This window comes from Mustela putorius, unplaced genomic scaffold (genome assembly GCF_011764305.1).
Source record: "Mustela putorius furo isolate JIRA1106 unplaced genomic scaffold, ASM1176430v1.1 tig00000127_pilon_pilon_pilon, whole genome shotgun sequence".
NCBI lineage: Eukaryota > Metazoa > Chordata > Mammalia > Carnivora > Mustelidae > Mustela > Mustela putorius.
In genome coordinates this window covers 11,985,522-11,997,183 of record NW_025421288.1, presented here as the reverse complement: position 1 = coordinate 11,997,183, position 11,662 = coordinate 11,985,522, and the positions used below count along the sequence as shown (strand labels likewise).

At 59.5% G+C, this 11,662-nt stretch overlaps 1 protein-coding gene across 4 annotated transcripts; it reads right to left on the bottom strand.

The window, feature by feature from the left end:
* Positions 1-160: 160 nt before the first annotated feature.
* On the bottom strand, positions 161-10,594 carry ANKRD13D (ankyrin repeat domain 13D). 4 transcript variants are annotated; one of them, XM_004759711.3, is made up of 15 exons: positions 10,333-10,594; positions 9,658-9,793; positions 9,416-9,540; positions 8,622-8,667; positions 8,389-8,532; positions 7,932-8,121; positions 3,545-3,611; positions 3,067-3,148; positions 2,780-2,841; positions 2,546-2,676; positions 1,476-1,633; positions 1,275-1,391; positions 1,031-1,194; positions 865-950; positions 161-529 (listed from the first exon to the last, which is right to left on the bottom strand). In XM_004759711.3, the coding sequence occupies exons 1-15, from the start codon at positions 10,420-10,422 to the stop codon at positions 316-318; spliced, it is 1,812 nt and encodes a 603-aa protein (XP_004759768.3). In that variant the 5' UTR covers positions 10,423-10,594; the 3' UTR covers positions 161-315. The 4 variants fall into 4 exon arrangements, with proteins under 4 accessions (XP_004759768.3, XP_044921627.1, XP_044921630.1 ...); XM_045065692.1 differs by having other exon boundaries at positions 2,780-2,838; XM_045065695.1 differs by having other exon boundaries at positions 9,416-9,532.
* Positions 10,595-11,662: the final 1,068 nt, after the last annotated feature.

Here is an 11,662-nt window from a genome sequence, read left to right as displayed (position 1 = left end):
GTAGGGCCTAATTTTACAGCTGAGGAAACTGAGGCTCAGAGACACTAAAGGGGCCTCAGCCAGGATTCAAACCCAGGTCCGCCGCCATTGCCCACAGCGTCTCCCCTCAGTGTCACCTCCCCCGCCCCCCGCCCTGTCTCCCCATGGAGCAGAGTAAGTCTGCTGCTGAAAGTCTCTTTATTTCCACCTAGGTCTCCACCGCAGACCCACCTCCAGGGCTCCAGGCCCCAAGCTCAGCAGCAGAGAGTTTATAAATAAATAAGTTACAAAAGCAGGTGGGGAGCAGCCCAGACAGCCCTCCCAGGGGCTCGGGGCTCAGTGCTCGGTGAGCGAGAGCTGCAGGATCCTCTCTAAGTCCTCCTCCTCCTGCTGGCCCCGGCGTTCCAGCTCCGCCTGCTCCCTCGAGGACAACTCCAGGGCCAGGCGAAGCTGTTCCTCAAAGCTTGGGGGTGCCGGGGCCGGGGGTGTCCTGTGAGGGGATTCTGGGCCACTGGGCTCTGTGGACATCCGCAGGCTTTCTTGGAGGGCCCTTCCAGACAAGGCGTGAGAGGGAGGGCAGACCAGTGAGCACTGGGGCTGGGGAAAAAGGCTAAGGGCAGGGTCACGGCTATGGAGGTTGTACAAGGGCAAGGACAGGGTGGCTGGGACGCGGGGTGAGGGGCCCCGTCTCCCCCATCCTCATGCTCCCTCCGGTGGTAGGCAGCACTGCTCACGAAGGGTGGCCCTGAAGAGGGCATGGGATCCCGGGACCCGCGCCTCCCCACCGCCACCAGCCAAGGACCACCCCCCCCCCCGGGCCCCGGCTGGCAGCCTCCTTGGGGAAGGACAGGCCGGGACATGCTGGTAGGTCCTGGAGGGCCTCACCGCTCCAGTTGAAGCTGCTCCTCATAAGCAGCGGCCTGGGCAGGAGCCCCGGGCCGGGTGTTGGTCAGCGCTTCCCAGACGGTTACCTGCGGCAGACGAAGCCCGGAGCTGTCACAGCGGCCGCCCCTGCCAGCACCCAGGCGGGCTGGGCCTGCCCGCGTCCCACCTGCTCGGCCTCCGCGCCCGCCTCCAGCAGGCTCTGCCGGATGGCAAACTGCAGCAGGTCGTCGTCCTCGTCGCGGAGGGGCTCGCTGCGCTCCGCGCCCAGCACGCTGTACCCCTCGGGCACCTCGAACACAGCGGGGTCCACCTCGCACGGGAAAGGGCTCCCTGTGCAGGAGGAGGGCTGCACTCAGTCCCGGGGGCTCGGGGCTCAGGGGAGCGGGGCGGCCTCCCTGCCGCGCAGGTACCTGATCCCGGGCCGCCGGAGCCGGAGGCCGGCACCCACACGGAGCTCAGGGGCTCGTCGCAGCCACACAGGTTGCTGAAGGTGATGCGGGCGTTGAGCACGTGGAAGAGGGGAATCTCTGTGAGGAGGCAGTGAGCCTGAGCCACTGAGCCCTGGGGCCAGCGGCCACCCCCCGCCCCTGGGGCCACAGGCCGGTCCTCACCAATCTTGACCGGGAAGCCAGGGGGGAGGCGCAGGGTGATGAAGTCACGCAGCTTGGCAAAGTGGGCGTTGCTGATGGCCATCAGGTCAATGATGGGTGTCACCTGGTCACCCAGGGAGAGCGGGTGCTCCTCACTCAGCCACAGTGTGGCCTTGAACCTGTACAGGACGTCAAGGAAGCTCTGGTGGCCGGTCTGCTAAGACTCACCTGCCCTGGACACCTGCTTTACTCACGCTCTCTGCCAAGCCTGAGCTGGCCTCCTGTCCGCTCAGCTGTCCCCACCTGCCTCCCCCAGGGAGCTTATGTCCTTCTGACTCTACTGCCCCAGCCGTCCCCCCAGGGTGGGACCCTGAGCCCTGAGCTGGGGCCTAGGGGAGCCTCAGCTCGTCTGGAAGAGGCGGGCAGGGCCGGGCTACTGGCTTCAGTCAGGGCCTCCTCCACAGCCCCGTCCTCCTCGGCCCACAGCCGCCCAGCACCTCACATCTGCCGTATTTTGGGGTCCAGCAAAGCCCAGAGGACAGGACTACAGGGTCTGAAGCTCTGCTCTGCCACTCAGTGGCTGAGTCCACCTGCGGCCCCTGCGACAGTGCTGGGCCCATCGTAAGCTCTACGTCCTGGCTCCTCAGATGCTCCCAGTGCCCTGGTGAGCAGGTGGCGGCTAGTGTGACTTATTCTACTGAGGAGAACAGACTCTTGGAGGGGAAGACATTTCCTGGGGCCACAGAGTCCAGAGACGGTACAGCTATGAGGCCCTTCCCTCTGCCCCAAGCTGGCACTGAACAGAGAACCATAAATGGGGGGTGGTGCCGCCCGCCCATTCATTCACTCATTCGCCAAAGAAGTGTAACCAGTCCTCGGGGCCCAGCCCTGAGCTGGGCGCCAACAACCGCAGATAAGCAGACTTGACCCCAGTCCCCAAGGAGAACCTAGCAGGAAGCCGGCTGAGTGAGTAGATCTCCCCACTCTGGTGGGCCCCATGTGTGACAGGAGTCTGTAAGGGCTCAGGGGGACCACGCCAGCCAGGGTCCCCATCCCTGAGGGAAGTCCCCAAGCCAGCTGCAAGACCTCACCTCTGCACTTTGCTGGACATCTCAATGGGGCGGCCGATGTTTCTCGACTCCAGGCTGAAGTTGGGATCGAAGTATTCACTGGGGGAAATGGCTGTGGGGTTGGTGGGGCTGGCAGCCTGTTGCACAGAAGCCTGGGAGGGTCCCATGACCACACTCAGTGTTCAGGAGGGTGCCTGCCCGGCCCCACCCAGTGGGCCCCTGCCCGTGGCGCCCACCCCCCTGGGCCTGGCTCACCCCGCTGTGGGAGGAGTGCTGCTGGGCCATCCCGAGGAAGGACTGGAACGGAGTCTTCCCTGCTAAGGAGAAAGGGTGGAGCCCTTGAGGAGACTTTGGGCCACTGCCCCCAGACCGTCCCCTCCCCCACCCCACCCCCATCCACTCCGGGAGCCTCCTGTGGGTGGGAGACAGAACACATGGGAACGGGGAGGCCTCCCAGCTTGTCCCAGAGGTTGCGGCCCCGACCCTGGACCAGGGACCCCAGCAGGCGGCGGGAGGCAGCAGGCAGGCGCACCTGGGTTTACCTTTGCTCCTCGACTTGTCCTGGTCCGAGAGGTGCTCCGTGCGGGTGCGTGTCACCAGCTCCACATTGGTGGCACTGTATACCTGGGGAGCAGGGGGGACACGGCAGGAGCTGAGGGCTCAGAGCCTGTTCCCCACACTCAGCCTCACCAGTGCAGGACCCAGGTCCTCCTCTCTACAGGGACAGACGGGCTCTCGCCCCCCACCACGGAGGAGGTGGTGGCTCTGAACCGTGGGGATTCAGTCGTGAGGGGAAAGCACTCCTCGTGTCATCTCGGTAACCGGGGTCAGGGCCCGTGCTGGGGTGATCCCTAACGTGCTCGGCCTGGGCACTCGGGCCCCCCTGAGTTCCCACGGCCGCACCGGGCTCCCAGAGCCCATGGGCTGCGCTGTCTCTCCTCCACGTGGGTGGATGTGGAGAAGCGGAGGAGCTCCTGGGCCTCATCTCCTACCCCAGCCCCCACCACTAGCCTCTCCTGCCTTGGCCTCGTAGCCGCTAACGGTTTCCATCTTCTCAGACCGCCAGCCCCAGATACCACATTTGTTCCTGCAACAGACCAAACAGGAGCTCGTGAGGGCCGGTGCCCCTCGACCCTAGCCAGCGCCTCCCTTCTCTCTCCCTTCCAGAGACCCCTTCCAATTTGCCTTCCCACTGTGAAACGCAAGGGCCTTGCGGAGGATGCCTGGACAGCCGGGGACACTCGAACAGGGACTGGGCACTAAACGGGTACTGAGGAATTATCAGTAACTTCGGTAGGCGTGATAATGGCGTTGGGGCTGGCTTTATAAACCTCCTGATCGGTTAGAGTAGTATGCAGAAGCATTTACTGTTAAAGTGACGTGACATCTGGGAGGTGCTTTAAAAATAGTCCAGGGAAGGGGCGCCGGGGTGCCTAGTGGGTTAAGCATCTGATTTTGGCTCAGGTCATGGTCCTGGGGTCCTGGGATCGAGCCCTGCTCACTGGGGGTCTACCTGTCCCTCTCCCTCTGCCCCTCCCCCCACATGTGCTCTCTCTCATTCTCTCTCTCAAGGAAATAAAATCTTAAAAAAAAAAAAAAAGTCCAGGGGCACCTGGGTGGCTCAGTGGGTTAAAGCCTCTGCCTTCAGCTCAGGTCATGATCTCAGGGTCCTGGGATCAAGCCCCGCATCGGGCTCTCTGCTCAGTGGGGAGCCTGCTTCCCCCTCTCTCTGCCTGCCTTTCTGCCTACTTGTGATCTCTGTCAAATAAATAAATTAAATAAATAAATAAATAAATAAATAGTCCAGGGACGCCTGGGTGGTTCAGTGGGTTAAGCCTCTGCCTTCAGCTCAGGTCATGATCTCAGGGTCCTGGGATCGAGCCCCGCATTGGGCTCTCTGCTCGGCGGGGAGCCTGCTTCCCCTGCTTCTCTCTCTGCCTCCTTGTGATCTCTCTGTCAAACAAATAAAATCTTTAAAAAAAAAAAAAAGTTGGGGCGCCTAGGTGGCTCAGTGGGGTAAAGCCTCTGACTTTGGCTTGGGTCACGATTCCTGGGTCCTGGAATGGAGCCCCACATCAGGCTCTCTGCTCAGCAGGGAGCCTTCTTCCTCCTCTCTCTCTCTCTCTCTGCCTGCCTCTCTGCCTACTTGTGATCTCTCTCAAATAAATAAATAAATACAATTAAAAAAAAAAAAAAAGTCCAGGGAAGGGGCGCCTGGGGGGGTTCCGTCAGCTGAGCGTCCAACTCTTGATTTTGGCTGCAGTCATAATCTCGGGGTCAAGAGACTGAGTCCCGTATTGGGCTCCACGGTGGGCACGAAGCCTGCTTAAGATTCTCTCACTCTCTGCCCTTCCCCCACCTCTCGCTCCCTCTCTAAAAATAAAATCAAGTAGTCCAGAGAATAAAAGGAAAAAGCAAGGAAGGACAGATTCAACAAGATTGACAGAACACCCGTGAAGTGTTAAAGTTGGGCGAAGAGGACATGCTATTCTCTCTTCTTTCACACGTGTTTGAAGTTTCCCAGAATAAAAAGTGAAAAATAAAAATGTGTCCGAATCAACAATAATGGTTGCGAGACATCAATACCCCACTATTGATTATGGTTATGACAAGGAGACAAAAGATCAACAAGGAAACAGAAGACTTGAACAACCCTGTAAACCAGACTTAATAGTCTTTCTTAAAACACTCCACCCAAGAAGAACAGAACACACATTCTTCTCAGGTGCACGTGGAACGTCCTTCAGGATGGACCACATGCTAGGCCATAAAAGGAGCCTCGACAAAACCGAAAGGAGAAAAGTCATACAAAGTATGTTCTCCAAACGTGAGAGAATGAAATAAGAAACCAATAAAAGAATAAAGATCTGGGAAACTCACAAATGTGTAGAAAGTAAACACACTCCTAAAAAAAACCCCCAAGGGTCAATGAATAAACCAAAAGAGAAATCAGAAAATGCTTTGAGAGAAGTGAAAGTAAAGATACAATACTCAAAACTTGTGGGATGCAGCGAAAGCAGTGGTTAGAGGGAAATTTAGAACTCTAAATGACAACATTGAGAAAAAAAATGAAAGACCTAAGTAAGTGGGAAATGATCAACCGGTCTTGGGAGAAGACACTCAACGCTGCCAAGAGGACAGCACGCCCCAAACTGAGTCAGAGATTCAACGCAAACCCTGTCAGGATCCCACCTGGCGGGGCGGCTGGGTGGCTCAGTGGGTTAAGCCTCTGCCTTTGGCTCAGATCATGATCTCAGGGTCCTGGGATCAAGCCCTGCATCGGTGGGCCTGCTTCCCACACTCCCCCACCTACTTGTGATCTCCCCACCTACTTGTGATTTATTTGATCACCTACTTGTGATCAAATAAATAAATAAAATCTTAAAAAAAAAAATATCCCACCTGGCAACTTCTTGGTAGAAACTGACAAAATGGATCTGGAATTCCTATGAAATTGCAAGGGAAAAAAATAAAGTAAAATAAAATAAAAATAAAACAAAAGAAATTGCAAGGGACCCAGAATACCCAAAATAATCCTGAGCGAGAAGAACCAAGTCAAAATGCTCACACTTTCCGATTTCAAAAGTTACCATAAGGAACACTTACTAAGACAGAGCAGTACTAGCACAAGGACCGACATCTAGGCCAGCGGACTAGAACTGAGAGTCCAGAAATAAACCCACACATCTGTGGTCGCCTGATCTGCCACAAGTGTGCCAAGCCCATTCAATGAGAGGGAGGAGTCTTGCATGCATGGTGCTGGGACCAGCGGGTCCACCCGCAAAACAATGAAGTCGGACCCTTTCGTCAAACTATACACACACGTTAATTCAAAATGGATCAAAGACCAAAATGTAAGAGCTAAACCTAAAAAGCTCTCAGAAGAAAACACAGGAGAAATCTTTGTGACTCTAGATTTGACAGAACATTGTTAGATAGGATGCCGGAGGAATAGGCGATGAGAAGAAAAAAAATGCATAAACTGTATTTCACGAAAATTAAAAGTGTTCAAAGGACACAGTCAAGAGAGTGAAAAGTCAGCCCACAGAACGGGAGAAAATACTTGCGAATCATATACCTGAGAGGGGACTTAGATCTAGAATATGCAAAGAACTCCTGCAACTCAACGGTAAAAAGAGAACACAATTTTTTAAATGCGCAAAGGATCTGAATAGACACATCCCCCAAAAAACAGCTATAATTGGCCAATGAGCACATGAAAAGGTTCTCCACATTATTCATCATGAAGGAAATGCAAATCACAGTGTGACGAAATACCCCTTCTCACACCCACTAGGGTGGTTATAATCCAAAAATAAGTAAACGGACACCAGTGCCGGTGAGGACTCGAAGGAAATGGAACCCTTGTCCCCTGGGGTGTAGGGGACGGAAAATGTTGCAGCCCCCTTGGTAAATGGTCTGACAGTTCTTCAAGCAATTAAACATCTGGTTTCCAGATGACCTAGCAATTCTACTCCCTGCTATACACCTGAGAGAAATGGAAACCATGTCCATACAAAGCCTCGTATATGAACGTTTACAGAAACATTCATAAAGGCGAAACATGGAAACAATCCTGATGTCCGTCAGTAGGTGAGTGAATAATTAAAATGTGAGCAAGGCACACAATGGACAGCAATCCCAGGAGTGAAGCAGGTGCACAGTACCGCCTGGGTGAAGTCTGAAAACGTTCTCAGGGAAAGAGGTCACACGAGACCACTAGTGCACGGTTCCGCTCTGGGGAAGAGTCCAGAATCAGGAAATCTCCAGGGAAAGTGAGTCAGTGGTTGCCTAGGGTTGGGGAAGGGGGTGAGGGCAAGGGAGCTGGTAGCTACAGGATTTCTTTTTGGGGTGATGATAATGTTTTGAAATTGACTGTGGCGATGGGGCATTTCTGCAAACACTAAAAACCACTGAATCGCACTTTCAGTAGGTGAACTGTTCACGATATGAAATTATATTCTGATAAAGCTGTTTGTTTTTCAAAAAGGTATTTCTGAAGTCTGCTCCAGGAACTGAGACATATGTTGTCAGAGAGAGAACAGCCTGGCCGGTAGGGTCAGATTCCTAGGCTACCCACAAAGGACTCTGGCCCAGAAACTGCCAGACTACTGAGAAACCCACACTGGGGCAAAGAGCTGCCCTGAACCACAGCCTAAAGTCCTTGTTGTGATGGGAAGACACACGAGGACAGAAGTCAAGACGCTGGGCCTCCCTGACCTAGCCTCCGCCCCAGGAAGACAGCTGTCCTTGGGCAGGCGTGCCGGGGCCGAAGGGACATGCAGGTGGTCTGGGTGGGACCCCGGTCCTGCAGGGATCCCTGCCCCAACCTGAGCAGCCTCTGTGAGCGGCTCACCCTCCCAGAGGCCTGAACCAGGGCCCACGGTGCGGCCGGGCCCCAACTGACCTCTCGAAGGCCACATTGCACGTGTCCAGGTGGGTGGAGACGATAGGAGAGGTGAGCCGGCTGGCCACGTGCTCCTCGCTGGGTCGCATGGCGGCCAGCAGCGCTTCCGGCTCATGCAGGGCGAGCCCCAGCGTCTCGGTGTGCACCACCTGCCGGTCGTGGTCCACTTCCATCACCAAGGCTCCTGCCTCTGCCCACCGGCACGGGTGCGTGAGGGGCGCAAGTCAGTGCCAGGCCCCAGATGGCGGGGAAAGGGCCACCGTGGTGCCCGTAGCCACCGGCTGCTAAGTGGGCCAGGCCCCAGCCCCCTGGGTCCCCTCCACCCTCAACCTCCGTTTCCACAGAGTAGAGGAAAGGAACAGCACGGTCCTCACAGGCCACGGGAGAGTCCGGGAGCAGGAGTGCAGTGGCCTGCCTCACGCCCTCAGCGAATCCCCCGGAGATCCCCAGAGCTCACCCCGGCCCTTGAAGATAAAGCTCCTCCTGCCGCGCTGCCAGGTCATGTGCTCGAAGCCCAGCAGACTGGTGTCCACCCGCAGGCTCTCCCCCCGCTTCCACACTCGGTACACGTCGCTTGGGCACATCTTGGACACGAGAGGCACTGTAGGGTGGATGGGCATCACCATGGTTCTCGCCCATAGATTTCCACCTGCCCCTCAGGCCCCTGGAAGCCAAGAGGTCCTCACTCACCCCAGCTGGTGAACTCCCACTTCATCTCCACGTAGAAATCGGGAGCCTGAGATAGACCAGAGCGGCTGAGGGGTCAGGCGCGGAGGACCCGCGGGCCGAGGCAGCTCCTGATCTGCAGCCCCGCTCTGGGAGTCCAGCCCGTGGGCAAGTCTCAAAGTGCTGTGTCCCAGCTACGCCCCCACTACAACCACACCCCACCCAGGAAACGGGTGAAGTGGGGCCCTAAAAAGGTCTCGGAAGAAACAGACTATAAGTATCTGGAGCCTGGAGGTCAGTGTCCACCTGGCCACTGGCCTGCAGAGGGACCCTGTGGGGTGTTCTTGTTCCCTCTGGGTCCCAGAGTCCGCATCTGTAAAGAGGGCACAAGGACCCCCTGGACCTGCCCCCCATGCGTAAGGACAGACAGGCACTCCGGGGCATCCGGCTGCAGCCACTGCGTCAGATGAAACTGTCCCCCCAGGAAACAGGCATTCACCAGGAGGCCCACATCTAAAGCTCCGTGGAGATTTCTGGCACCAGGACCCCTGACGTCGGCAACTTCTTTCCTCCTAAAGGGTCCCCATCTCGCCCATCTCACCCCTGTGGGCGGGGACTCCTCTTTCCTACATGACCCTGGACTGGGGTTGAGAGAGAGAGGGACGTCGTCGGCAGTGATGGGAAAGCCTGCTGCGCAGACCAAGCGAGTAGCGACTGGCGGGTGACCAGAGGGACCAGACTGCCATGCAGTCTGTCACAGCCCCTTGACAGGGCTCCCCGCCCCTCCTGTCCGGCCACACCCCCGTGCCCAACCATACCTGGCGGAGTTTGTTGAGTAGTTCTGGAATGCCAGCCAGCCTCTGTGTGGCCCTCTGGTAGTCCCGATACTGGAGCACCAGCTGTACCATCTCGGGGTCCCCAGTGCTGACTGCCTCCTGCAGGACTGGGGGCACCAGGCCGCTGAGGGCAGCTCCATCCAAGGCCCCAGGCCTGGCCACTCACTGCCACGCACCAACCCCACTGCCAGCCTCGGGGGGGGCCCCTCTGCCCTCTGCAGTACCTGCCCAGCCCTGGCAGCTCTCTTTGCCCACATTGGCATTGTGTCGAAGGAGGACTCTCACGGACTCCAGGTTCCCCAGGGACACAGCCAGCTCCAGGGGAGTGCGCCCCCGGGGGTCCTCCTGTTCAATGTCGTGCTGGGGAAGATGGGACACTCAGCGCAGGGCAAGTCGAGAGAAGCAAGGAGGCCACTAGGCTGAACATGGCTGGGGGTCATTGCGGGAAATAAAGACAGCGAACAGGCCATGGAAATGGCTGAGGGGAGCCTCCGTGTCCTCCTTGGCGGGGAGGGGGGGGCGGGGCGGGGAGGGAGCAGGTGGGGAGGCCTGCCCACCTCTCCTGCCTTCCCAGGAAGAGAGCGGGGGGTCAGGCGGTGGGCCCTGGTCCAGCAGCCTGGTCAGGGAGAGGTGCAGCCGCAGATGTCAAGAGTTCGGAGGGGCCTGGGGACCAGAACCAGGCTGGCCGTCCTCACCCTGGCTCCGGGGTGGTGTGGCGCGAATTCGGGGGTTGGATGCAGTGTGAAGCGGGCAGACGGGCGGGGCCAGGCCCAGCGCTGGACGCCCAGGCCAGAGGCTCAAGCGAGAGGGGCAGTGACCCGGGCTTCGGCCTCCAGGGTGGAGACCGCGGCTTTGAGCGGGTTACGCAGAGGAGAGCCAGGGTGCCCGGTGGGTCTCACCTGGCGGCTGTGCAGCGCGGCCTCCAGTTCGCGGTGCCGGTTCGCCCAGACGAGCCGGTGCAGCGGGAAGGTGGGGCCCGGGCCGGCCATGCTGGGCTTCAGCGCTGCATCGCGGGAGGGAGGGCGGGCGCGGCGGGGGCGACCCGGCCCCGCCTCGGCTCCAGGCCTGGTGCGGCCCCTCGCCTCTGTCCGCGCCGAGGTGCGCCCCGCAGCCCCCACGCCGGGCGGCAGTCGCGGCGGCGGCGCAGGCGGCGTGGAGGGCGGGCCGGGCGGGCGGGGCTCGCCGGGGCGGGGCGGGGCGTCGGGCCGCGCGCCCCCTTGCCTCCCGCAGCCATGGCAACCGCAGCCCGGCCCGCGCCCGCCGGGGGCAGGCGGGGGGCGCTGCTCAGTCGCCTTGGCAACCGCGCGCGCCGGGGAAGCAGCCAGGGGCAGCTTCTGGCGGACCCGGGTCTCAGCCGGGCCGGGGTCTGCGGGGGTGGGGGTGGGGCAGTTCCTGGCGGGCGGGGCCTGGCTACGGCTCCCCCTGCAGCCTGCAGGGGGCGCCCCAGGCCCAGCGCAGACCCCTGTTTGCGGGTCCGGAAAAAGGAAGGAGGGAGGGAGTCCGGGGGCGGGGCGGTCCGGCCAGGGGCGGGGCCCGGGCCCCTGGGATGCGTGCGCGCGCGAGTGCGCGTGCGTGCGCCGCGGCCTGCGATCCTGCTGTCCCCGGGTTATCCGCGTTTCCCCAGCGGCCACCCAACCATGCCCCGGCCTTCCTGCCCCGGCCTTCAGACCCTGGGCACCGCGGGTACCGACTGTGCCTGCGAGGGCGGCTGAGACAGGAGACCCTGGCTCCCCTTCCCATCACCTCCGAGATGTCCCTAAATGCTGGCTAGCTTCGCAGAAAGCACCTTTCCAAGGGCCCTGGGCCGGTGTCTAGTGGTGGGTGGCATGACGGGCTGGACCCAGCCGTGCGGAGAGACGTGCGGAGAGACAGCCCCGCCTGGTCACTGGAGTCAGGGATGGGAGCACTGGGGAATGGGGGCAGTGGGCCTGGCTGGAGTCAGACCTCTCCCAGGGGACTGCCCGCCGTGAATGGTTGCCTTCCCCCACCGCACAGATCCCTTCTGCAGAGGCTGCACTGGGCTGCCAGTGTCAGGAAAGGAAGGAGAGTTTCGACATCAGGCCGGTCTTCCACCCACACCGGAACTAGGGTGCAGGCCTCAGCTGCCTGCACCCTGTCCTTACCCACAGCCTCAGCCCAAAGTCTGGTGTTGGTGTGTGGCAGGGCAGCTGCCAGGCTGGGCCAGGGCTGGCCCTCTGGTCTCAGGCTCCCTATTGACAAAATAACTAA

Coding starts and splice junctions, on each gene's coding strand:
- ANKRD13D (XM_004759711.3), bottom strand. CDS start 10,422: ATGGCCGGCCCGGGCCCCACCTTCCCGCTGCACCGGCTCGTCTGGGCG. Junction 8,668..9,415: donor TACTCAACAAACTCCGCCAG/GTATGGTTGGGC, acceptor GGTCTATCTCAG/GCTCCCGATTTCTACGTGGA. Junction 1,392..1,475: donor TGGCTTCCCGGTCAAGATTG/GTGAGGACCGGC, acceptor GCCTCCTCACAG/AGATTCCCCTCTTCCACGTG.